The sequence below is a fragment of the Phascolarctos cinereus genome, unplaced genomic scaffold (assembly GCF_003287225.1).
Source record: "Phascolarctos cinereus isolate Bilbo 61053 unplaced genomic scaffold, phaCin_HiC Scaffold_5;HRSCAF=322, whole genome shotgun sequence".
NCBI lineage: Eukaryota > Metazoa > Chordata > Mammalia > Diprotodontia > Phascolarctidae > Phascolarctos > Phascolarctos cinereus.
Genome location: NW_027555958.1, coordinates 67,933,311 through 67,956,956, shown reverse-complemented (window position 1 = coordinate 67,956,956; position 23,646 = coordinate 67,933,311). Strand labels below are relative to the sequence as shown.

The following is a 23,646-nucleotide window of genomic DNA, read 5'->3' as shown; positions in this document are numbered from 1 at the left end:
TCTTTCCACCATAGGCACATCCATTGAAAGAACTTGGGAGCCTTAGGCTAAAGAAAAGAGGACTCAGAGAAGAATATGATACTTGTCTTAAAGTATTTAAAGAGTGTCACATGGAAGAAAGAAGACTTATTTTGATTGGTCAGAAGGAAGAATGATAGAACCAATGAATAAAAGCCCCAGAGAGGCAGTTTCTGGTTCAGTGTGTAGAGGAGCTTCCCAACAGTTAAAGTTGTCTAAAAATGCATGGGGTTGCTTCAGAGGTTGTGATCTCCCTGGCAGGAGAGGTCTTCTAGCAGAGGCTTTTTGGCCACTTTTGGCAAATGTTGTAGAGCAATATTCATACTTCGGGTAAGGCTTTGACTAGGTGCAGACAACCGTGAATATGGATCTCTTCTCATTTTGAATAGCCATTGATGACTAAGCTGTGATTACTCAATATTTGAAAGTAATAAAGCTATACTAATGATGTGTCAGAAACTTTATTAAATCAGTACTTTAAAAAAAATCTGGTCCTTAATAGTATGGTATACTAATTATCAACAGAACAGCATTGAGGAAATACCTAGGCATGGAGTTAGGACACTTAGATTTGGAATCTTGGGTGCACATTTTCCATATGGCCATAGGCAAATAACTTAACCTTTTTATATCTCAGTTTGTTCATCAGTAAAATGGAGATGATAATACTTGTATTGCCTAACTCATAGGGTTGATGTGACTGGAGTACTTTGGAAACATTAGAGTATTATATCAAGATAAGTTATTATTTCCTATCCATTAATATAGCACAAAAATGGTTAAAAATAGACTGGGAAATCACTGTTACAAAAAAAAAGTTTATTATGATAGTAAGTAAGTTGCAAGATCAGTCAAGCAAACCAACCATCTGTTTCTTTTTTTTCTAACATGTAAGTATACCAAACTATTTTAAAATATTCATAGAATCATAGAATCTCACAATCTCAGAGTTGTAAGGTGACTTAGAGGAAATATAGTCCCAGTGTGTCCAAGAATAATCCCCTCTACAATATTCCCAAAAGGCCATTCCATTTCCAATTGAAGAAGTCCAGTAAATGTGAATTTACTGCCTCCTACGATAGCTCATCCTAATTTTAGGCTGTACTTATTGTCAGGAAGGTTTTTTTTTTTTACAAAGCAATATTAAGTTTAAATTCATCTGTTTTCCACTTCCACTCCTTGTTCCTAGCTGTATCTTTTGGGACCATGCAGAATAATTTCACTTTCACAGATGTTGTCTACAGGTATTGAAGATAGTTATCATGCCCTTCTCCAAATACTATCTTCTTCAGCCTATGAATCTCTAGTTAATTCATGTAAACCTCACATGGCCTGATATCCTATCCACTTACTATCTTAGTGGCCTGCACAAGCTAGAATTCCTTCCATTCAAAACCCAAGCATATGTCTATATCATTATCATCATCATCATTATCATCATTATTTGTTGAGTGCCTCTTCATTTTCAGATACTTCTGGACACCATGGATTCAGAGAAGTCAAAGTTCTTTTCTTAGAGGACTCACACAACATATTGAAAATTTATTTTCAAACAAAGCAGAGGCTAAGTGTACAGCTCAGGGGTTCAGGGTCAGAGTGATGACATGATCTCCTGGGGAGAACCTCACAGAGGATCTGAGATTATATGAAAGATCCACAATGTACTTGAGACTTTGATGATATTAGATTTAGAGGTGGAAGAGGTCTTTGAGATTGCCTAATACAGTCATTAACTTTACCCATGAAGAAATTGAAACCTAAGAAACTTGTCTAAGACCATACAGGTAATAAATAGCAGAGCCAAGTTTTAGACCTGAGTTCTCTGATTCACAGTGGTATATCTATTGCACCATAGTCGTATAGTCCTGGAATAAAGAGTAGAGTAAGGTTTTTACATCTCAAAGTTTTTTTTTTTTCCAAAAAAACCCTTTTACCTTACATTGTTGGTTAAAAGAGGAACCCATTCTCATTTTCACACTTTAATTTGAGGATTTTCTAAATTTCCTCCTTTTGAATGTATTGGTTAGCTCTGATCTTTTGCTTCATTCTCTGATTCTTACATGTCTTCCTTCTGAGATATCTATGACCTCCTGATTAGAGTAGTTGGACTGAGTCTAATAACAAGTATCTTGGCAAGACACATTATGGGAAAGAAAGAACAATGGCATAAAAATAGAGAAGATAAAAAGCTTATATTTCCAAACCTCCTTAGGTTTAAAAAAAACATTTTTCACATTTACTACATACTGCTTTGCTGACTTGGAAATGACAGTAAATGTTTTATCTGAAAATAAGACTATTGTTTTTCTTATCCATGAGAATAAGGCCATTACCATAAGTAACATTTAGATCATTTACTATATTTGGTTACTGGCTACAAATAGAAATGACAAGGCCACGAATCAGACTAGGAAGCATAAGCCTTTTAAAAGTTATGACATTCCTCTCTAATTTCTAATTACTACTTATACTCCTATTAAATATTAATTCTCATGAACCTCTATGTAAATGGAAAGATGTATCTGGGGAATCACTAGATGGCACCAAACCATTGCCCTAACACAGTACTATGAAATGTAAGTTATTGGAGAGATAAGCAAAAAAAAAAGTGAAATAGCCTGAGTCACATCTTTTAAACACACACACACACACACACACACACACCCAGAAAGGGGGGGACTTAAATCATTGTGTTTTAGCTAAATTCTAAAAATTATGTAATTATAGTATTTCTTTGAAAAAAAAAACACCTTATACTGTTGAATTAATCACAATGCTTCTATTCAGCTCAGTCCATATATAGCAGTAACTTGGGCATTTAAAGAGGGGTTAAAGGATTATGGTGACAATAGATTTAGAGTTCAGAACCTTAGCTATTAACTAGCCTTACTCTGTGGTTTTAAAGGTGATGGCATAGTTTAAAGAACTTGTTCAAGGTTGCACAAGTAGAAACAGGTAGAAATAGGAACTAAACCCAGGTGTTCCGCCTCCAAGTTTGTCAGTTTTTATATCACATTATGATGCCTCATTGTGTTCTCTCTTTGGGGCCAATAGAGAATATTGCTGCTAAAGTGTTTATTTTATGTTTTTTTCCAAAATCTTTAATTTCACAACAAAAATGAACAAGATGGTTATGTTATTAACTAAACTACTATGCTGATAGTAGCTTAAATTTCTATAAGCATGTTCCTCACAATGAGCATGTGAGGTACACAGTACAAATATTATACTTATCTTTAATAAGAGGAAACTGAAGTTGAGGGCAATTAAGTGACACAGCTATTAAGTATTAGATCTGGGATTTGAACTCACATCTCTTCCTACTCCAACTGCAGGGTTTTTGCCACTAACCTATGATTTTCAATAAAAAACTGATAGAATCCTGACTTTGAAATTTACCACTAGGATGACCTTGGTTAAGTCATTTAACCTTTCTGAGCCTCAGTTTTCCCATCTATACAATGAATGGATTGGATTAGATGATTTCTAAACTATATTCCAGTTCTAAATATGCCACCTCCTCTCCTCTGATACTGCCACTGCTCTGGTATAGGCCCTTATCATTTCATGCCTGAACTACTTCAAAAGCCTGATGGTAGGTCTATCTGCTTCAAGTTTCTCTCTGCTTTGATCCATCTTCCCCAAAGTGATTTTCCAGGTCCGATCATGTCAAACTCCCCTTACTCAATAAATTCCAGTGCCTCCAGGATCAAATACAAAATCATGCTTGATATTCAAAGCCCTAATAACCTAGCTCCTTCCTGTCTTTCCAATCTTCTTATACTTTCTTCTCTATCATGTGTTTTTCTATTCAATGAAACTGGTCTCCTGGCTGTTCATGAACAAGACACTCTATCTCTAAGGTGTGGGCATTTTCTCTGACTGTTCCCTGAGCTTAGAGTGTTCTCCTTATCATCTCTGCCTATTGGCTTTCTTGGATTCCGTTAAGTTCTTACTAAAACCCCTCTTCTACAGGAAGCCTTTCCCAACTCCTATTAATTCCAGTTTCTTCTCTCTCTCTCTCTCTCTCTCTCTCTCTCTCTCTCTCTCTCTCTCTCTCTCTCTCTCTCTCTCTCTCTCTCTCTCTTATTTCCTATTTATTATGTCTATAACTTGTTTGTTTATATTTGTTTGTTTGTTGTTCCCCTATTAGATTGTGATCTCTTTGAGGATATGGACTGCCTTTTGCTCTCTCTCTCTTTCTCTCTCTCTCCATATATATATATACATATACATACATATATACATATATGTATATATATATGTATGTATATGTATATATGTATGTATGTATATGTATGTATGTATGTATACATATATGTATGTATGTATATATCCCCAGTGCTTAGCACAGCACCTGATACATCAATGGTGCTTAATAAATCTTTGTTGATTGACAAAACAATAGCACCCCATAGTTTTAAGAACATTAAACTCTGTGAGGACATTTTGTTACACAGTTAAAAACTGTAGGTGGAATAAATGATGGGTAGGAACCTAGCTGCATTTGGTATACATCCTGTCTCTGTGTTTCTCGGAGGTAGCTAATAGCAGAGCATTCCAACTTGTATCTACCAAGTTAATTGGGTCTCCTCTGGTGGGCTGAACACTAAGTGGAAAAAGGTATAAAATATTATATTAGAAGTTGTTCAGTTATTCCTCACCACTTGGGCCATGAATATGGGATGGAGCAAAAGCTAACATCTCTATGTATTTTAACAGGAACATTTATCCCATTCTGGAAGGCATATATTTAGCTTCTTACACTGTTATTTATATTCTCAGTATTATAATGTCTTCTTTGGCAGGGAAGGGATTTACTTGGTTAGTGGTTATTGTGAAGATGCATTCCAACTCTAGTCTTTTGGGACATGCACAGTTGTATTTTAAATTAATACAAATACATGTTTGTATTTGACTGTGTTTTGTATAATTATAGCCAGTGACTATGTTACCCCCTATAGGTGTGTCCTACACTTAGAAGGTGTTCAGTGTCTTCGAACTGACATGCAGACTCTAGGTAATAGGAAGAGAAATATTTTCATAATTCTATTTGTCTTCAAAAAGCAGATATGACTTGAATAAAATTCGAATGGACATTTGTGACTATTAATTAGCCTTGTGACTATATAATTATAAGATATAAAGATCCCACAGCAACACTGCCCCAAGGAAATAAATATAAAATTCTTACCTTTTGCATTTAAAACCCTTCACAGCGTGGCCCACATCTACCTTTCTGACTTATTTCATATTGTTATCCTTTATACACTCTGCGTTTCAGTCACACTGGCCTACTAATGACTGCATAGATGGTTTTATGACTGTAACCACCATGCTTTTGCTGAGGCTAGCCCCCATGTTTAGAACCTACTCTCTCTTTGCCTTCACTTGGTAAAATCCTTAGTTTTCTTCAAAGCTCAGTTCAGATGTTAATTAGATCTTCCCTTATTTTCCCCAGTTGCTAGTACTTTTTTTATTACTTTGCATTTGCTATATTGTACCTTACATTTTGTCAGGAAAAAATATGGGCTGGTGACAAGTTGAATAAGAGATAATACTTGAATGGCTTATGCATTTTGCTGGTATCTTGCAATATCGAGACAACACAAGCAAGGGCTTTAGCATGCTCTGTGATGACTTCATGGGGGATATGGAAAAGTGTTACAGAAGATGGGGAGGCATGGATATATTATATGATCATCATTAAAGGAAACGTTTACATCATTGGAACCACAGCATCATGTGTAAGAGATCTAGAGCTGAAAAGGACTTCAAAGGCCATTGAATCACTGGATTGATGAAACTGAAGCTTGTGGATGTTAGATGGCTTAGGATCCTTGATCCAGAGCTGGAAGGGCTCCCAGCCATTGGAATTCCATTTTATAGCTCTGGAAACTGAGATAGTAGGAAGCTAAGTGACTCACCCAATTTTGCACAGGTAATAAAGTTCTTTTTTTTTTAAATTTTCATGAAATTGAGGTTAAGTGATTTGCCCAGGGTCATACAGCTAGTAAGTGTTGAGTGTTTGGTCTGAGGCTGGATTTGAACTCAGGTCCTCCTGACTTCAGGGCCGGTGCTCTATCCACTGCACCACCTAGCTGCCCTGACAGGTAATAATGTTAAAAGCAGAATTTGAATCTAGTTCCATGGGTTCCAGAACTCTTTTTACTGTACTTAAATATCCATCTATTTGAGTGTTCGAGTACTGCATTCTCCACTCTGTCCACTAGGGAGAATGAAAGCTTCATGAAGGTAAGGACCATTTCATTTTTCTCTTTATGTCCCCAGTGCCTGGTAGATACTTTAATTAATTATTGACCTGAAAGAGCCTCAATTCCCATAATAATTGAAACAGCTTGGAATTGGTGGCTACACAGGTTACCCCTTTCATATGTAAATACCAAATGTACCCAGTAAATACCAGAGCAGAGGCAAGGGGGTAGAGATACATTCCCTTGAGCCTATAATGCTGAGAGGTGTGCCAGATGACCAAACAAACAAGAGGCTGGATTCCCAGCACAATAAGGTGAGGTAAGCCCAAGGTGAAATGTTTAAATTCAGTACTATTCTCATACTAAAATGCTGTCTACTCCAACATCCCACTAACCTTCACATACCTTCCTCTAATCTCAGAATCTTTCTAGGTTAGAACATTCTATTGTCTGCCACACTGTTTTAGGAGAGTCCATCTGTCCATAACAGATGCCCAGGCTGTACATAGTAGGAGGGGCTGTGGGCTAGGATTTATGGTATGAGTCCAGGAAACAAACAATGAACTCATTCCCAGAGCCTGGGCTCTTACACTGGTGACAACAAATCCAGGGGATGCAAAAAAAAAGAGGTTCTTATAAAGCAAACCAATAAGAAATAACCAATATAGACCATTATTTCACATTAGTATTAATTGAAAATACAGCCAGATATCTTAGACTGTCATAATTTTATTATAATCTCCATACTACTTGATAGGGACTTGCTCATAGTAGGCACTCTATGTAGTTTTTTTTTTTTTTTGGTTTGTTTTTTGATTTGAGAGTCTCCTCTTTCCCCCTTGGTGTGATGCCAGTTACATTGGAACAAAAGAAAAAAATAGACATCCAAACTAGATGGTAGGCACAGGTCATCTCAGGACATTTCCCTGAGCTTCAAAAAGGAAGAGAGTTTAGATTTGTTTAGCTGCCACTGAAAGGTGGAATTGGAAACAAAGGTCAGATGTTCCAAAGAGGTGGATTTTCACTTGATATAAGGTTAAACTCCCTAATTATTGGATCTAAAAATAATTAAGATAGAGAGCTCTTTATCACTAAAGATCTTCAAATAGATAATGAATAAACTTATCCTTGATGTTGTAGAGGCGATTTCTGCTCAGTTAACTAGAAGCCTTTTGAGGCCCCTTCTAAACCTTAACTTCTGTGATTTTATAAATATATATTTTTCCTTTTCAGTATGAAATACTGAACCTGTAATTTTATTGATATAGGGAAACTATGACGAGGAATTTCCCTGTACCAGTGCAAGTTGGTAATGGATTTTCAATTTACAGTCTTAGAGAGATACTAGGGGCACTGAATGGGTAAGCGATGTCCATGAATGTAGGATGGAGCAATGGCTGATATCTCTATGTGTTTAAACAGGGTCATTCCCTCATTCCTGGAAGGCATATATTTAGCTTCTACATCGTTATCTATACTTTCAGTGTTATAATGTTTTCTTTTTGGGAGAGAAGGGGTTTATTTGGTTGGTGGTTGTGGTGAAGATGCATTCCCACTCTAGTCTCTCAGGACATGCACAGTGTTTCACATAGCCATATGTCAGAGGCAGGACAGAGTAGAAAGAGCACTAGTCCTAGAGGCAGAGGAGCTAGGCTCAAAACTTACCACTAACCCCCAATACTTCTGTGATCTTGGGCACGTCCTTTAATATTCCCTAGCCTCAGTTTCCTCATTTGTAAAATATGGGGATTGTAATAAATATATTCAAAGGTTCTTTCTATCTACATCTACAAACCCAAGTCTTCCCATGTCTGAGGCTGGACCTCTAGTATGTCATGATGACTCTCATGTTTTTCTTTATCTCAGCTAAAAATAGCATAACCTATCAAGTAATCCAAGCTACTCTTATCATGACAGAATATAACAAAGAGTTATTTAGTTTAAATCATTCTGTGACAAAGATATAACATTCTCCTGTTCTTTTCCAATTATTTCATTTCTGCTAAAATGAGTATATATATGTATGTATGTATGTATGTATGTATGTATGTATGTATGTATGTATACACACACATACACACAATGCACAAGCTTGGCAGTCACTCATTTATCTCTGTAAACAATGATTATGAAAGGCAATCTACATGAGCTTTCCCTACAAAATGATGGCCACTGATCTGGAATGAGGTGTTGGGTGATTTTTGTTACTAGCTTAGGGTTTCTCTTTATATTTTTAATTTCTGTGATGTCATTTCTCATGATTCATAATGGAAAAGAATGTTCTATTAATGGTTATGATAGAATGTCCTTCTGTGATAACTGCCATAGAGGTCAGCATAAAGTATAGCTTTCAGATTTCATTTTATTAATGAGATAGGGTAGAACCTATGTGACATCTAAGGAATAGACTATTCTGCAACTGTCTCCTTCTATGGTGACACCACATTTTATTTATGACAATTTGCCTAGGTCTTTATCTGTGTGGTGTTATGGATGCTGCCCTGGATTTGGAATCGGGAAGATCTGGGCTCAGATAGCTGTGTGACCCTTGGGTCTCAGTATCCTTGTGGGCAAAATGAAGTTATTGGACTTGATGAGGTCTAAGACCTAAATTTTTCATCCTATAACTATCGACAGTCTTTAAAGTTGGAATAGCATATATACCTGAACAACTGCCATCTAACCTTTGATTAGATAAGAGGAACATCTGTGTGTGTGTGTGTGTGTGTGTGTGTGTGTGTGTGTGTGTGTGTGTGTGTGTGTGTGTATGTATTTAAGCAAGGCCATTTAATGAATTCACAGCTAGGATGGTAAACGGTGTCTAGTTCATGCCTATGGTTATCAGCAGAAAGGACTAGGAAAAGAAGATTCAGGGCAACATGGTAGCTATCATGAAATATTGAAGGACTGTCATGTGGAGAAGTGATCAGGCTTATTTTGCTTAACCTCAGAGGTGGCACAGTGGATGGAGTGCTGGGCCTTGAGTCAGGAAGACTCATCTTCCTGAGTTCAAATACAGCTTCAGATAGTCAATAGCTTAGTGACCCTGGGAAAGTCACTTAATCCTGTTTGTCTCAGTTTCCTCACCTGTAAAATAAGATGGAGAAGGAAATGACAAACCATTTCCATTATCTTTGCCAGGAAAACCCCAAATGGGGCTGGAAGAGTTGGACATGACTGAAAATGACTGAAAATAACAAAAAAGAGAAGAATAAAATAGAAGGAAGTTGCAAAGAAGCAAATTTGACTCAAGGGGACACTTAATGATTATAGCTGTCTGAAAATGAAGTGCGGTGCCTTAGGTGTCTTTTCATTTATTTAGCCAGTAGTTAGTCTGGCTGGCTTCATAGCACCCTTCCAACCCTGAAATTCTGTGCACATTCTTTTTTCTTTTTCAGGTATTTCCTCTCTAATAATCATAGCTACAATTCATGTTGCACTTTAAGGTTGGCAAAGTGCTTTGCAAGTGTTAACTCATTTTCTTCTCACTGAAATCTGGGATATAGGCATTATTAATTATCTCCATTTTACATAAGAGGAAAGTGAAACAAAGGTTATATTGCTAGCCCAGACATTTACCCAGTAAGTGTTTGATGCCAGATTTGAAATCTGGTCTTGCTGACTCCAGGCCCAGCCATCTCTTTTTCCCAAACTGTTGCTTCTCCCCTATTTTGGTACATAGTCTTACTCTGCTCAGGGGAAACATTTTTCTGAAGTTAATGAGGAACCAAGTGCTCCCTTGAGTACCCTCTATGCACAAGCATTCCTTTTTCTTAACAACATAGAGTTAGTTCCTGAAGGGGCTTCACCTTCCCTCCCACTTCAGTCTGTGGCCAACTACTCATTTTATATCTGTGTTGTAGACATGAATCCCAGTAGGGCCTAAGTGAAATCATCAACTCATAAAGTTTATGAAGTAGTCATGACTAGATCTTGATGTAGAAACCAACAAAATCCAAACCACATCCCACTACAGAAAATAGCAGTGGTTCTGTAGTCAATTCATGGACAAAGGCTATGAATTCTGTCTGTGAGCCAGGAATATTCTCTTTGGCTTTTATCCCTTCCCATAGATTTGAACCACAGACACCACCATTCTGCAGGATGAATGTAAAGACGGTTTGCCCACTGCCGTTTCCCATTCTCTACGCAGTAGCTTTCTCACTATTTCAGTCACCTTTTGGGTCATTGGCCATATCTATTACATTCTTTTCCATTAACAAGGCTATTAGAGATACTATACATTTATAGTGTGCCTGCATTGTTTGCGGTCATTAGACTTGAGTTCTGGTACTAACACTTTCAAGTGATGTGAACCTGGACAATTCACTTCACTTATCACTTATCTGAGCTTTGTTTTTCTCATCTGTAAAGGAGTATCATAGAATCTTAGATCCAGAGGTGGAATGGATCTCATGGGCCCCCTAGCCCACCACCTTCAAATTAGAAAAGTAGGATTCAGGGAGGATAGGTGAGTCACAGAGGTCCATGTCAGAAGTAGAATTTTAATCCAGGCCTCTGATTCTAGAGTCAACGTTCCCTTTCCTGTGCATGTTGATATTTTCACTCCCTACCTCCTGTGAACAAAACACATTATAAAGCTTAAATCATTGCATACACTCATTATATCTATATTATTAAAGATACTTAGAGTTGGAAGAGACTTCAAAGGTCATATAATGCAAGCACGGATCTTGGTGTATTTAGTTGTATTTGTGATCTTGTGATTTTCATGTTACTAAAATGGTACCCAGCTTCCCAGAAAGTCAGTCATTTTCTAATCAAATATCATTAAGTCCTCACATATACTTAATTCATTTCAGGAACATTTTACTCAGAGAGGGACATTGATATGTTGGACGATGTCTAGAAGAGGACGATTAGGATGGTGAAGAGCCTTGACTTAATGCTCATGGTGATCATTTGAAAGACCTGGGGTAATTTAGCTTGGAGAAGAGAAAGCTTGGGGAAGATAGAACACCTGTTCTCATGAATTTGTAGGCTTGTCTGCTGGGCTCCTCTAGGCAGAACTATGAACAGTGTTTGGAAGATGCAAAGAGGCACATTAAGGTTTCATGACAGAAGAAAATTACTAAGTATTAAAGCTATCCAAAACACTTTTGGGGGAGGTAGTGGGTTCCCTCTCTCTGAAAGCTACAAGGAGAGGGGTCGTTGCTCCTCTGATGAGACAAGAACCTCACCTTGTACAGTTAAAATGAGACTAACATCAGAGATACATATCTCTGTGGAATGACAGAGAGGCACGAGGAGTCTGTCGACTCATTGCAACTGTTATTGGAGCTGATCTTGCATTTTGCTCTGTGTTTTCTAACTATGTTCTTATCAAACCCCCGTGGCCTTGAGAGGTTAGATCATTTTCCAAAGGTCATCCAACCAGTGTGTGTCAGAGGCAGTATTTAAACTCAAGTCTTTCTGACTCAGAGACAAGATTGCTATCCATTCAAGGACGTTTGAAAAGAAACAATGGAACATCATTCTGCTATTCAAAACAAAACAGCTTGCTTTTGAAAATATGTTTAAGTTGAAAGGACTTACAGAGAAGCTAGGAGGTGAAATGGATGGAGCATGGACCCTGGAGTCAGGAAGACCTGAATTCAAATGAGACCTCAGACACTTACTAACTTTGTGACTCTGGGTAAGTCATTTAACCCTGATTGCCACCAAAGAACAAAACAAAACAAAAAAATCAAAGGGACTTTCTTTTCCCAATCATATATAGCCTCCACTTATGTTGAGTAAATCAGTTTCATCATCTCGATACTTGAGGGTAAGAAGGCTTCCTTGGCTTCTTAGAATAGCTATATTCAGTATTACAAAAGCAAAAGGTTAGTTTTAGTAAAGATAAACATGTAACTCAGAAAAGTAAATAAAATCATTAAACTTACTTAGCTTCTTCATGCAGTCTCGAAGTCTGGTTTCTAAGCTAAGCACTCTCTGATGTAGTTCCTCATAGTCATAGGCCCCAATTTCTTCCTGAATTCCTGTGAGGACTGCAGACAGATTCCTAATTTCCTCTTTGAACTGGGTGATTAACTTGGCATCCGTTTTGTACTGTTCCAGGACTGGGATCAAGGGCAGGAGCTCATCCATCTTTTCTTTCAACTCCTGTGAAAAGCAGCCAATTGTTCCTGAGAGCAGTTTAAAACAGATCATGCAGCTAAATCCCTTTAATATGATACTTAAGGGTGATTATTGGAATGGCTTCAGAATTCCTTATTGATTTTAGGTAGAAATTGGTGTTTAGGGAAAATTAAGTGACCCCAGGATTATGAGCCATAAATCCACTTATCCCAGTACGGTAGTACAAGAAGACTCTTTTTTTCTTTCTTTCTTTTTTTTTAATCAGATAAAATAAACATTTCCCAAGAAGATCTTAATCAACCTTTATTGCAATTAGAGCAATTATGGTGGTAGAAATTAAGGATTTTGTATTAGGTCTAAATTTTTCTTTTGTTTTGTGTTTTTTCATGATTTGTAAAATGAAGGCTTTGAGATGGCATAGTGAAGTAGTTAGAGGATAGGCCTTGGAGTTAGAAAGACCCGGGTTCAAGGTCTGCCTCTATCAATTACTATACATGTAACACTGGGCAAGTCATTGAACCTTTTAGTGCCTCCCAGACAGCTTTTTAAGTTCCTGGCAATTGCCCATTTGTATAGGAGGAAGGTACTGGGAGTTCCTCACATTGATGAAATGATAGGTATGGACTGGACCAATCATTATTCATTGAAGAAAACAAACAAACAAAGACCCAACACTGAACTGAAGTTCTTTCATTCTTAGTTTTCTTTTAATTTATGATTTGGGAACAAGTTTGGAATAAACTACTAGACACAAAAGATTTATAGTTGATTATCAGTTATCCACCTGTGAATTGCAATTTTCATAGATAACCTGTTGGAAATCTTGACAGGTCCAACTTCCTCTTTCATCCCATGTTTTTTTACAAACTACATCTTTCCCAGAACTTCTCCCTTTGCTGTGACCTTCTCCCTCTCAACACACACCCATAATGTCAAACTGTTATTAATGTATGTGTTCAGATAATATGCTATTTCTATATTAGGTTAAGTGTCAGCAATCAAGAAGTAAGTCTGCCACAAACACGTACAAAATCATGCAATATTTCCCAAGGAGAGGCAACGTGGCTTGGTGGATAAGGATTGGCCTTAGAGTGAGGAAGACCTGGGTTCAAATCTTATTTTTGATACAGCTAATTGTGTGACCATGGGCAAATCACTTAACAGTACCTTAGTCAATTCCCTAAAGTCTATAAGTTACAGTCTAGTTTTTTTTTTTCTTTTTCAGGTCTGTCTTTTCTATTTTCCCCCAAATAGTTACTCCTTTCTCCTGGTTGCTCCCTGCTTTACTACATAGTACACAGTCCACTCTGGGAAAACACATTTATGAAGCTATTGAACTCTCAAATTCTCCCTGGATTATCCTCTGTATACAAGCACTTTATTATTATTATCATTATTATAATCATCATCAATTTAGAAGTAGTTCCTAAGGGTACTTCACCATCTCTCCCACTTCAGTGCTTGGCCAACTGTTCATTTTGTCCGTCGGTTTCAGATAAGAATTGTAGGAAGGCTTAAATCACTAAATTATCAAATTTATGAACTAGTTGTGACCACATCCTGAGGCAGATATCAACAAAATCCAAGGCACATACTACAGTAGAAGAAAGAAATTGTTCTAGAGTCAATTTATGCTCAATACTTGCAGTATGTCTTTGGTCCAGAAGCTCTTTTATACATTAGATCTGAGCTACTGACATCCTATTCCCCAAGGGATCCAGAATGCTTTGGTAGAGCAATTCTGACCGTTGCTACTTCCCAATCAATTTCTGCATCAGTGGAGGGAATTTTCCCACTGGATAATAGACCTATATGAACTGTTCTGATGACAATAAAGTAAAACACAGCTTTCCAAAGCCTTAAGAAATTAATGTTGGCCAGGCATGGTGATGTACCTTTGTAATCCTTACTACTGAGGGAAGCTAGATAAAACTTGAATGTAGGGATTCTGAGCTACAGTAGGGCTAAAGCCGTTTGGGTGTCCACACTAAGACTGGCCCCAATATGATGAGTTCCTGGGCGGGGAGGAGCAGTGGTGCACCAGGCTTCCAAAGAGCAGTGAAATGATTCAGTTTAGAAATGTAGCAGGTTAAAACTTCCATTCTCATCAGTAGTATGATTGGGCCTATGAGTGGATGTGGCAATCCCAGCATAAGTGAGATACGGAGAGTAGAGAAATAAAAAAAAAGTTGTGAGGAAGGAAGAAAGAAAGGGAGAGAGAAAGAGAAACACAGAGACATAGAGAAACAGAGAGAAAGAAGAAGAAAAAGGAAAGAAGAGAAAAAAGGAAGAAAAAGAAGAGAAAAAGAAGAAATGGAAGAAAGGAAAAAAAGAAAAAGAAACAAAGAATTGGCTTTTTGTACTATTTGGATTATTTGGAATGATTTTTCCTCCATTAACATGCAGAACTGAAAGATAACTGCATTTAGAATGACTGCTTGTCCGTGTGAGATAAATTAACCCTTCCAGTACACTAGTTTATTGCTCCCACTTATGGAAATTATTTTTAGTCAACTGATCACTCTGCACTTCAAAAGTGTTAATTTGCCTCTCTAGATCAAGATGCTTTTTTGGTGAAATAAATCTCACTCACTTTGGCTCATTTCGAGGGCCAGTCCCAATTCATTCTTTTAGTAAGTATTTATTAAGAATTGTCTCTGTCAGGCAGTCTGCTAGACTTTGGGGATACAAAGGCAAAATCAATCTGTCACTGCCCTTAAGATGCTTATATTCTATTAGGGGGAGGGATTGAGGAGATGAACATATAAATGATTTAAGTTCATATAAAGCATGCACAGTATATAGAAAAGCATTTTGGGAGGAGGTGGCAGCAAGGTACTAATAATTAGAAGGATCTAGAAAGATCTCATATAGAAGTTCACTCTTGAGCTGCACTTCGAAGGAAGTTCCAGTTTCTTAAAGGTATAGGTGTGACAGGATTGTGTTATAGGTTTATGGAACAGCCTGTGCAAAAATGTGGTGGTGGACCATAGAAATACTGTATATAGAGAGCATTCAGGAGGCCAGCCTATCTGGTACATAGACTGTGTGAAGCAAAATAATGAGAAATCAATCCAGAAAAATAGGTAGGAACCAGATTATGAAGGACTTGGAATGCAAAACAGAGCTGTTTTTATTTTTATCCTGGAGGAAATGGGGAGCCTCACAGTACCTATAGTTTTCAATGGCATTCCAGGAGAAAGGAAAGCAGAATATGCTCTCATGAGACTCCAGCTTGTTTTCCCTAACTTTCAAAATCTGGGTGGTTGTCAGTTTTCATACAACCTAACAGCTTCAACTCAGCCTTACATTACTGCAGAACGACATAATTTGGGGCAACAAATCGCCATTATTATGATCACTTGAGAATAATCCATAGGTGCCATCAGAATGCACATTGTACAGCTAGCTAATTTAAGCAGTGGAAAATTGCATTTTTAAATTACATTTAGAAGCTGTTATTATGATAAATGCATTACAATAGCAAGAGATCCCATTACTGCCCTGATTTATGGATTGATGTTACTTGGGGAAATTTCCGCTTACTGTACAGGCTTGGAAATTCTTGAATTTAGGGCATGTGTGCAAAATGAGAGGGAGGAGGGAGTTTACATTATGATGAGATCTCTCAAAAAATCAGAGTTGAAGGACCTAAAATGGAGAGCTAGCCTTATTTTTAGTGTCTCATTTGGAAATGCATTTATTAGTTAGAGCATCATGTGATTCCTACAGGACGGTGAGATTGTTCATTATGATTTTAATGAAAGTAGTTCTGTGGTTGTATTCAGCACACATCATAAGCACTATCAGGAAGAGACAGTATTGTCCTTGTAACGCGAGCACCCTTCTCAGGTAGAAATGACCAAGCTCTAAAGAAGGTCGAGCCCTGAGATGGCATATCGCAGCTTCAACAACTCATTTTCTTTTTGAAAGAAAACAAGGTATTTATATCATGTTGACCTTTTAGATACTCCATTATTTGATTGCTAGCAATCCATTTTCCAGCTCTAGCAACTTGTCAGAGAATGAGGAAGAAAGAACAACCGGAACAAAATCAAATATTTAAGAGGTTAAAGAAGAACAACACAGAGCTGGGCTTAGTGACCTACTCAGGATTTTGCCTTTCTGGAATTTTGCTGTTCTGACACAAGGTGTAATATGAATGCCTAATCTATAATTGCATGGCAGAAATCCTCCTGTCTCAAAATAATAGCTACTGGAATGGGCAAGAGCACAATTATTCAAACAAGTTTAGAAGCACAAATCCATTAGTCTTTTTGATGAGCTGAAAGTAGGATGCAAGATATTGTTTGCATCAGTTGATTGGGAAAATGAATTCCTTTTGATTTGAAAGTATTTTCAAAAGCAATCTGTCTTTTTTCTTCTTTTAATCAGGGGATATAGGGGATTAGCATGTTTATGAATGTTTAACAACCAGCTCTTTAAAAAAAATGTACCCACAACATACTTTTAAGGTTTAACTACATTAACTGCATTTAACTGCATTTTCTCCATCATTTTCTTGTCTGGACAACCAATAAAATCCTAAATCAAGCACTGATTCTTGTAACTTTTTCCATGTTCACATTTACAGTTTTCAAGATAAAAATGTTCCTAGCTAGATGGCTCAGTGGATAGAACATCAGGCCTGGGATCAGGAAGTCCTGAGTTCAAATTTGGCCTCAGACACTTCCAGCTGTCTGACTCTGGGCAAGTTACTTACCTTCTGTTTACCCTAATCCACTAGAGAAGGAAATAGCAAACCGCTCCAGTATCTTTGCCAAGAAAATCCCACATGTGGTCACAAAGAGTCAGATATGAATGAACAACAACAAATGTTCACACTCAAAATTTAACAACAGACTCTCATAATCCAATTTAAGCTTGCCCTAGCACACAATTGAGGGGACAGCCTTTTTCTTTTAAATACATCATGAAAGTCAGCATGACAAATGGAATAGAAAATTCCCCTTTGAACCAAGGAAGAACTGGTTTCTGGGCCTGCCTCTGGCACATACCAGCTGTGCGACCCTGGGGAAATCAATCAGCCCCTCGCTGCTCCAGAAAGTTGCAAAGTATCATAGAACTGGAGCTTTGAAAAGGAACTCAATGCTCATCCACTCTAACCCATACTTGAAATAATCTCCCTCTCTAAAATATCTGGTAAATGGTCATCTAGCACACCTGCTTTAAAGCTTCCAAGATGGGGAACCCACTGCTGATTGAGGCAGCCCATGCCACTTTTGGACAGATAGAATATTTAGGAGGATTTTTCTGACATGGAGCCTACACTAACTGCTTCAGTTTCAACCCATTGGTCATGCTTGTTTTCTGGAGTCAAACAGAATGAAGTCTAACCTAAGTCTTTCAAATCCTTGGGGACAGTTAGCATGTCCTCTCTGAATCTTCTTTGGCCTAAGTGTCTCCAGGTCCTTCATCCATTCTTCATGTGATACAGTTACAGGGTCCTTTGCTGTCCTGGTTGCCATCCTTCAGACAGTCGAGGTTTATCAATTTCCCCCTTACACCCTCTTTCCCTGAACTGAATACTCCAGATGAAGAATGATGAAGGAGAGAACAATGTGACCATCACCTCCCTATTCCTGCCCCACTTAATGCAGTCCCAATTCATATTAGCTTTTTTGTTGTTGCTACACTTGTTTTTAAAAAATGTACAGGTCTGCATTGGTAAAGCCTAGTGCGAATTTTATTCTCCAACATTCTTCCATTCCCATACTAACCACGTTTGACAAAGTATGTGACACATATGACCAATGAAGTCATAGGCTATATTTAGAGATCTAGAGTTAAAAAGACCTTAGGAGCCATGTAGCACAAGCTGATCATTTTGATGATGAGAGGAGATTCAGAGGGTTGAAGAGATTTGTCCATTATCACACAGATAGTGAATAGCAGAGCCAAGATTTGAACCCAAATCCTCTGACTCCATTCCCAGAGATCGTTTGACTGTACTGCACTGAGCTTCTCCAACAAAACAAAATCAAAAATGTGTGCTTCTGTATATCCAGATTTATAATTTCATCAGATTGAGAAATTCCTATCACAGAAACACCTTCCACAGATAATGAACTGTGACTCCTCTGTAACTAACTGTCTTAAAGATGAATGTTGGGGGTTGCTGGGAGATTAATTGACTTGCCCATGTTTTCATAGATAGTATGTGTCAGAAGCAGAATTTCAAGCCATATTTTCCTGACCACCTTATTGCCTTCCATTTATTCTGTCATGATGCATCATTCACTATTACAGAATGTTAGCAATCTATGACATTCAAAGGCCACAGAATCCCTCATGTATCCTAAAGACATATGCTTTACTTTTTTGGGGTCCTTTTGTATACTTTGGGATTTTTGAAATGCCTGTCGTGAGAGACAGTCCTGCATAGTAGAAAGCACTAGGTGACTAAATCAGGTGAACTGTATTCAAGTGATGGCCATGCCACTCATCAATTATTTGACCTTGGGTAAGTCTATTATATTCTCTCTTAAGGTCTCTCCAACAAGGGCACTCTCAAGGTCTCTCTGAAGAACTTTGGAATTGATTATGAGACAGGAGAGATACTGGCAAAGGATCACCCAGCATGGTGTGTTCTCATGAAAAAAGAATCTATGCTCTATGAGCAAAGCAGAATTTCAGTAGCTCAAAAGAAATGAGAGATGTAAAAATTTAGACATCTCTACTCCAAAGGTTCATGTGGACTATTTTTGCCCTACCTGTGGTAGAGCATTCTCAGGTCATATTGCTCTGATCAGCCACAGCCAGACACATTGTACCTTAACTCCAACATAGTGATGTCATTCTGGGCCTCTTCAAGAACAAAGCAGAACAACCAATCAACCAACTATACTCTCTATTCTTCTGTTGTCTCATCTGCAGAATGAGAGGATTATGGTAGGTGATCTTTACAGTCTCAGCTTCTCTGATTTTCTATGAGACAGGAACTCTAGATTTACAAAGTTGTTTTTATCACATCTACATGCCTCTAAGTCAGACAGTAAACAGAAGTGCCTACTATGTGCTGGGCACTGTGTCAGACAAAGTACTGAAATGGAAGTCTGTCTGGGAGTAAAAGTTGCTTTAGGATTTTCTTTTGAGAGGCTGTATGGCATTAGATCAATGTCTGGCCCTACAGTCAGACACACCTGGTTCAAACTCTGCCTCTGATAAATACTAGTTGCATGATTATGGGCAAAATGATGGATCTCTCAGTGTCCCAGTCTGATCTCTATGACTAAATATATACCTGAGTTGTAAATCTCTGTTGGTGGAAGAAGTTTCCACAATGCGGATTCTCCACACATAGATGAAATCATTGATCCCGATTTATTTTTTTAAATGGTGCCAGCTGGAACTGGCTTGGGAGAGCTGATTGTTAAATGTTTTATGTGAGCATTTATCCCTTGGGTAGTGGCAAACATTACAAATCAGAACTTTGTTTTATTGATTGTATAGACTTGAAAGAATATTAATAATATAGATGAAAAGCAGGTTACATACACACTGTTTACCCAGAAAGACTATTCTTAAACATTTGCCAGCATACCCCTAAATATGAGTGAAAATGAAATTTGGTCAATTATTGTATTTGGCTGTTTTGAACAGTGCATACAGCTAGTGTTCATTCATGGTTCTAAATGATGCTTTCAGCATCTGTAATGATCCCTCAAAGTGCTAAAACAGCCCTCTCTTTTGTGTTGGTTAGACTTTAAATCATCTTAAAAGTGTTAGAAGAATGCACCAGAGAAACTCATAGAGTGTCTATAGTGTTCTAGTATTTTCTCACTTTCTTCTTCCTCTCTATCTTTCTCTTTCCTTTCCCCTTTGCTGCTCTGTTTTCCTTTCCTTCAGTGTCTCTTTTTATCTCCTCTCTTCTCTCCATTTCTCTGTTGCTATTTTCTTCCTTCCTTCCTTCCTTCCTTCCTTCCTTCCTTCCTTCCTTCCTTCCTTACTTCCTTCCTTCCTTCCTTCCTTCCTTCCTTCCTTCCTTCCTTCCTGTTTCTGTCTCAGAATTTTTAGCCCGTATTTGGGATTAACTTTAGAAAGCGATGTAATTCTTTCTTGTGTACGTGATTGTGTGATTTAACCTTAAGAATTAGCACTGAAAATTATATTCTTAATTTGTAGATGACATTTTCAATAGATTTGTTTTGCATTGAACCAGAAATTTCCCAGAAAAAAAATCTATGTGCTTGCTAACCTTGCGACTCATAAATATCTTTATTGTTCAGAAAGTTATATGTGTTCTTTGTTCAACCACAAAACTCCAGTTCATGCTTTTGTGGATCAGTAGAAGGCACTGGGGAAAAGAAGATTCAGGGGGAACATGGCAGCTACCATGAAATATTTCAAACACTGTCATAGAAAAAAGTGCTCCAGCTAGAAACAAAAACTGAGAATATTGGAAGACATCACTGGAAGAGGAAAATAGACTGAACCTTTGAAATACACTTACAACCACTATAAAATGGTGGGAAACATACTTTTCCTGTTCTTTTGAAGGGGTGTTTTCTGGGAAATTAAGATATTTGAAAGGAATCTTTGAATCTTTTTGACCCATAAAGGAAGTGAGGCACTTCAACAGGAAGCTTTGCTCAAAACAATTTCAAAAGCCATTGAGGTAGAGGAGTCTGGTTCATGTGGAACAGCAATGTTCTGATACCCCAGAGCAATATTTGCACTCTTTCCATTGTGATGGAATATAATACCTTAGGCCTCACAATGTAACAGCAAGATATCAGTCTTGGAAGTGGGGCTTCATTGAAAGGTTAGTCACCTTTCAAGAAGATCAATCAAAAGTGTATGTTGTTACCACTTCACGAGTGATTTAAAATGCAGTGCTATGAAAAGATTTAATCAATTCCTATTGACATAGTTTCCGGTTGTTTTTTCTTCCTTTATAATTGAATTAAATGCCTCATTTTTAGGAGACATGTTTTATTCTTGGAGGTAGTGTGTCAGTAGACAAAGGACTGGACTCTTTTTTATTTCCATGAATGGAAAACAAACGAACAAACAACAACCACAATAAAAATCCAAGCATCTATCAAAAAGAACATTTAGCTCATTAGTTATGGTAATGTTTAGGATGTCAATTCCTTAAATTTAAAAAAAAAGTATATTTTCAAATACTCCTTAATGGTACCAATGGGATGCTCCAAGTTGTTCTGGTTACTGCTTTTTTTTTTATGTATCTTAACAAATAGCATCAAACAACTGAGGCCATTTTCTTCTGTACTTGTTCCTCTTTCAGCTATCTCAGGTTTGTTCTTAGAGAGTGGTAGAGGGAGTCAGGAGAAGCGTTTATGTTCCCAGCTTTGCCACTAACTGGTTCCATGATTTTAGACAGGTCACTTAATCCCCCTGAGTCTTGATCCCTTATTTGTAGAATTGGTTTAATAGATGAGACCCATATTGCTGCTATTTTTGTTTATTTGTTTGTTTTTGGTTAGGATCAGATGAGAAAAATAATTCAAGAATTTCAGAGTTAGTGTTGTCTCCTCATATCAAAGTCTGGATTCAATCTACAAATCCTCAAAGAGCAGCTATCCATTATCTGCTTAGAGACTTCTGAGACAAAATCATGAGTTACCAAGAAAATTCATTCAATTTTTGGACCATTTCTAATTGTTAGGACTTTTTTTTCTTATATTAGGACAAAATACATCTCTCTGCAACTTTTTCTATTGGTACTAGCTCTGCTCCCTAGTAGCAAACAGGACAATGAAATAAATTAGATCTACCTACTACATTGCAGCTAGTTAGACATTTGAAGACTGCTCTGACGTACCCCTCAGTCTTCTCTTTTCCAGACTAAACATTTCTTGATCCCTCAAGCTATTCTCATGTGGCAAAAATATCGCGTCTTAATACCATCTTCGATGTCCTTTTCTGAACATGTCCTCGTTTGTCCTTCCTAAAACGAAGTCAGCAGAACTGGACATAATGAAGATATGTACACTCCACATCTTAAAATAAAAAGTATTCTTTCTATTTCTTATTTTAACTTATGAGAATGGTTTCATGTAATATGTGATTACATTTTGTACATATGTGTGTGTGTGTGTGTGTATATATATATATATATATATATATGTAGGCAGATGGGTGAAAGAAGACAGAGATGAAGAGGTATTGAGGCAGATGTACCTAAAAATTGAGTGGTACTGACCCAACACCAATGTGAGAAATTTCCCAAACTTACATGGTCATAAAACCTATGGCCATGGAATCCCAGAATCCTGAATACTTCTAAGATATATTTTTGGTGACAAACAATGATATTTCTCTTATGTTTTATATATGTTTTATATTGTTTCTCTTGTGTTTTGTTGTGGTATAAAACCCTGCAAAACAAAGGGTTATTTTCCCCCTTATCTTTAAAAGTCACTGACTATATTAAGCACTCAGATTCTTTTCATGGTATCCTCTTGCATTATTAGACTTGAAGGCCAGAAAACATCTTTAAATTTCCCTCAAAGAGGTTCAGATGTAGCCACCAAAGTGTTAGAGATTTGGACATCAATATCTGATGATTTGGGCATTTGCTCATTTTATTATTATAATATGTTTAATTGCCTATTTTAATAATTTATATCCTCTCCACCAGGAGTTGTCAATCTAGGGTGGTACAGGAAGTTTGTTAAAGTAACACTGGGAATATTTTATAAATAATTATATTGTCATATTGAAACATTGAAAAAGTAGTAGTGTTATAGAAAAAAAGTAGATTACAGAGAGAACAATCAGGTTGAGGAGATTGAGAGAAAAGATCATTATGGAACATCTGTAAATTATGAAAAAGAAAGATGCAGGCAAACTTCTTACTGACCAAAAGACAAGTGGATGATTTAGAGATTTGAGACATTTTTCATACTGAGCTAAGGAAAAAAGTAATCAACAATGACCCATAGAAAGATGATCTAATTGATCTCTGCAATAACTAGGAACTCTGAATTGATTTGCAATCAATGGAGTTAAGAAATTTGGGGAGTATACTTGGAGAAATATATTCTGTTTCTACTTGAACTGTTCAGAAGGCTTTAATTCCATTTATAATGACTTATCTCTGTGAATCAGCATTCTCAGTGCTTTTCACAATCAGATTCCAAGGGAGAAACAAATTAGAGGCTGAACATGATCTTTAGGCATCTCTTTCAAACACTAAATTGAGTATAAAACTATTGATTAATATGGAAGTGATGTGATGTGGTAATAGAATACTGGGCTTGGAGTCAAGAATAACTGAATTCAAACCCTGAGTCAGATACTTACTAGCTATGTGACCTTGGGC

At 37.3% G+C, this 23,646-nt stretch overlaps 1 protein-coding gene across 2 annotated transcripts in view; it reads right to left on the bottom strand.

Moving 5' to 3' along the window:
• Positions 1–23,646, bottom strand: part of OLFM3 (olfactomedin 3) — a 256,531-nt gene that overhangs the window by 8,762 nt on the left and 224,123 nt on the right. For both annotated transcript variants that reach the window (XM_078154990.1, XM_021000128.2), the window contains exon 4: positions 12,140–12,359. In XM_078154990.1, the coding sequence (XP_078011116.1) occupies positions 12,140–12,359 (220 nt within the window). The remainder of the gene's footprint in view (positions 1–12,139; positions 12,360–23,646) is intronic.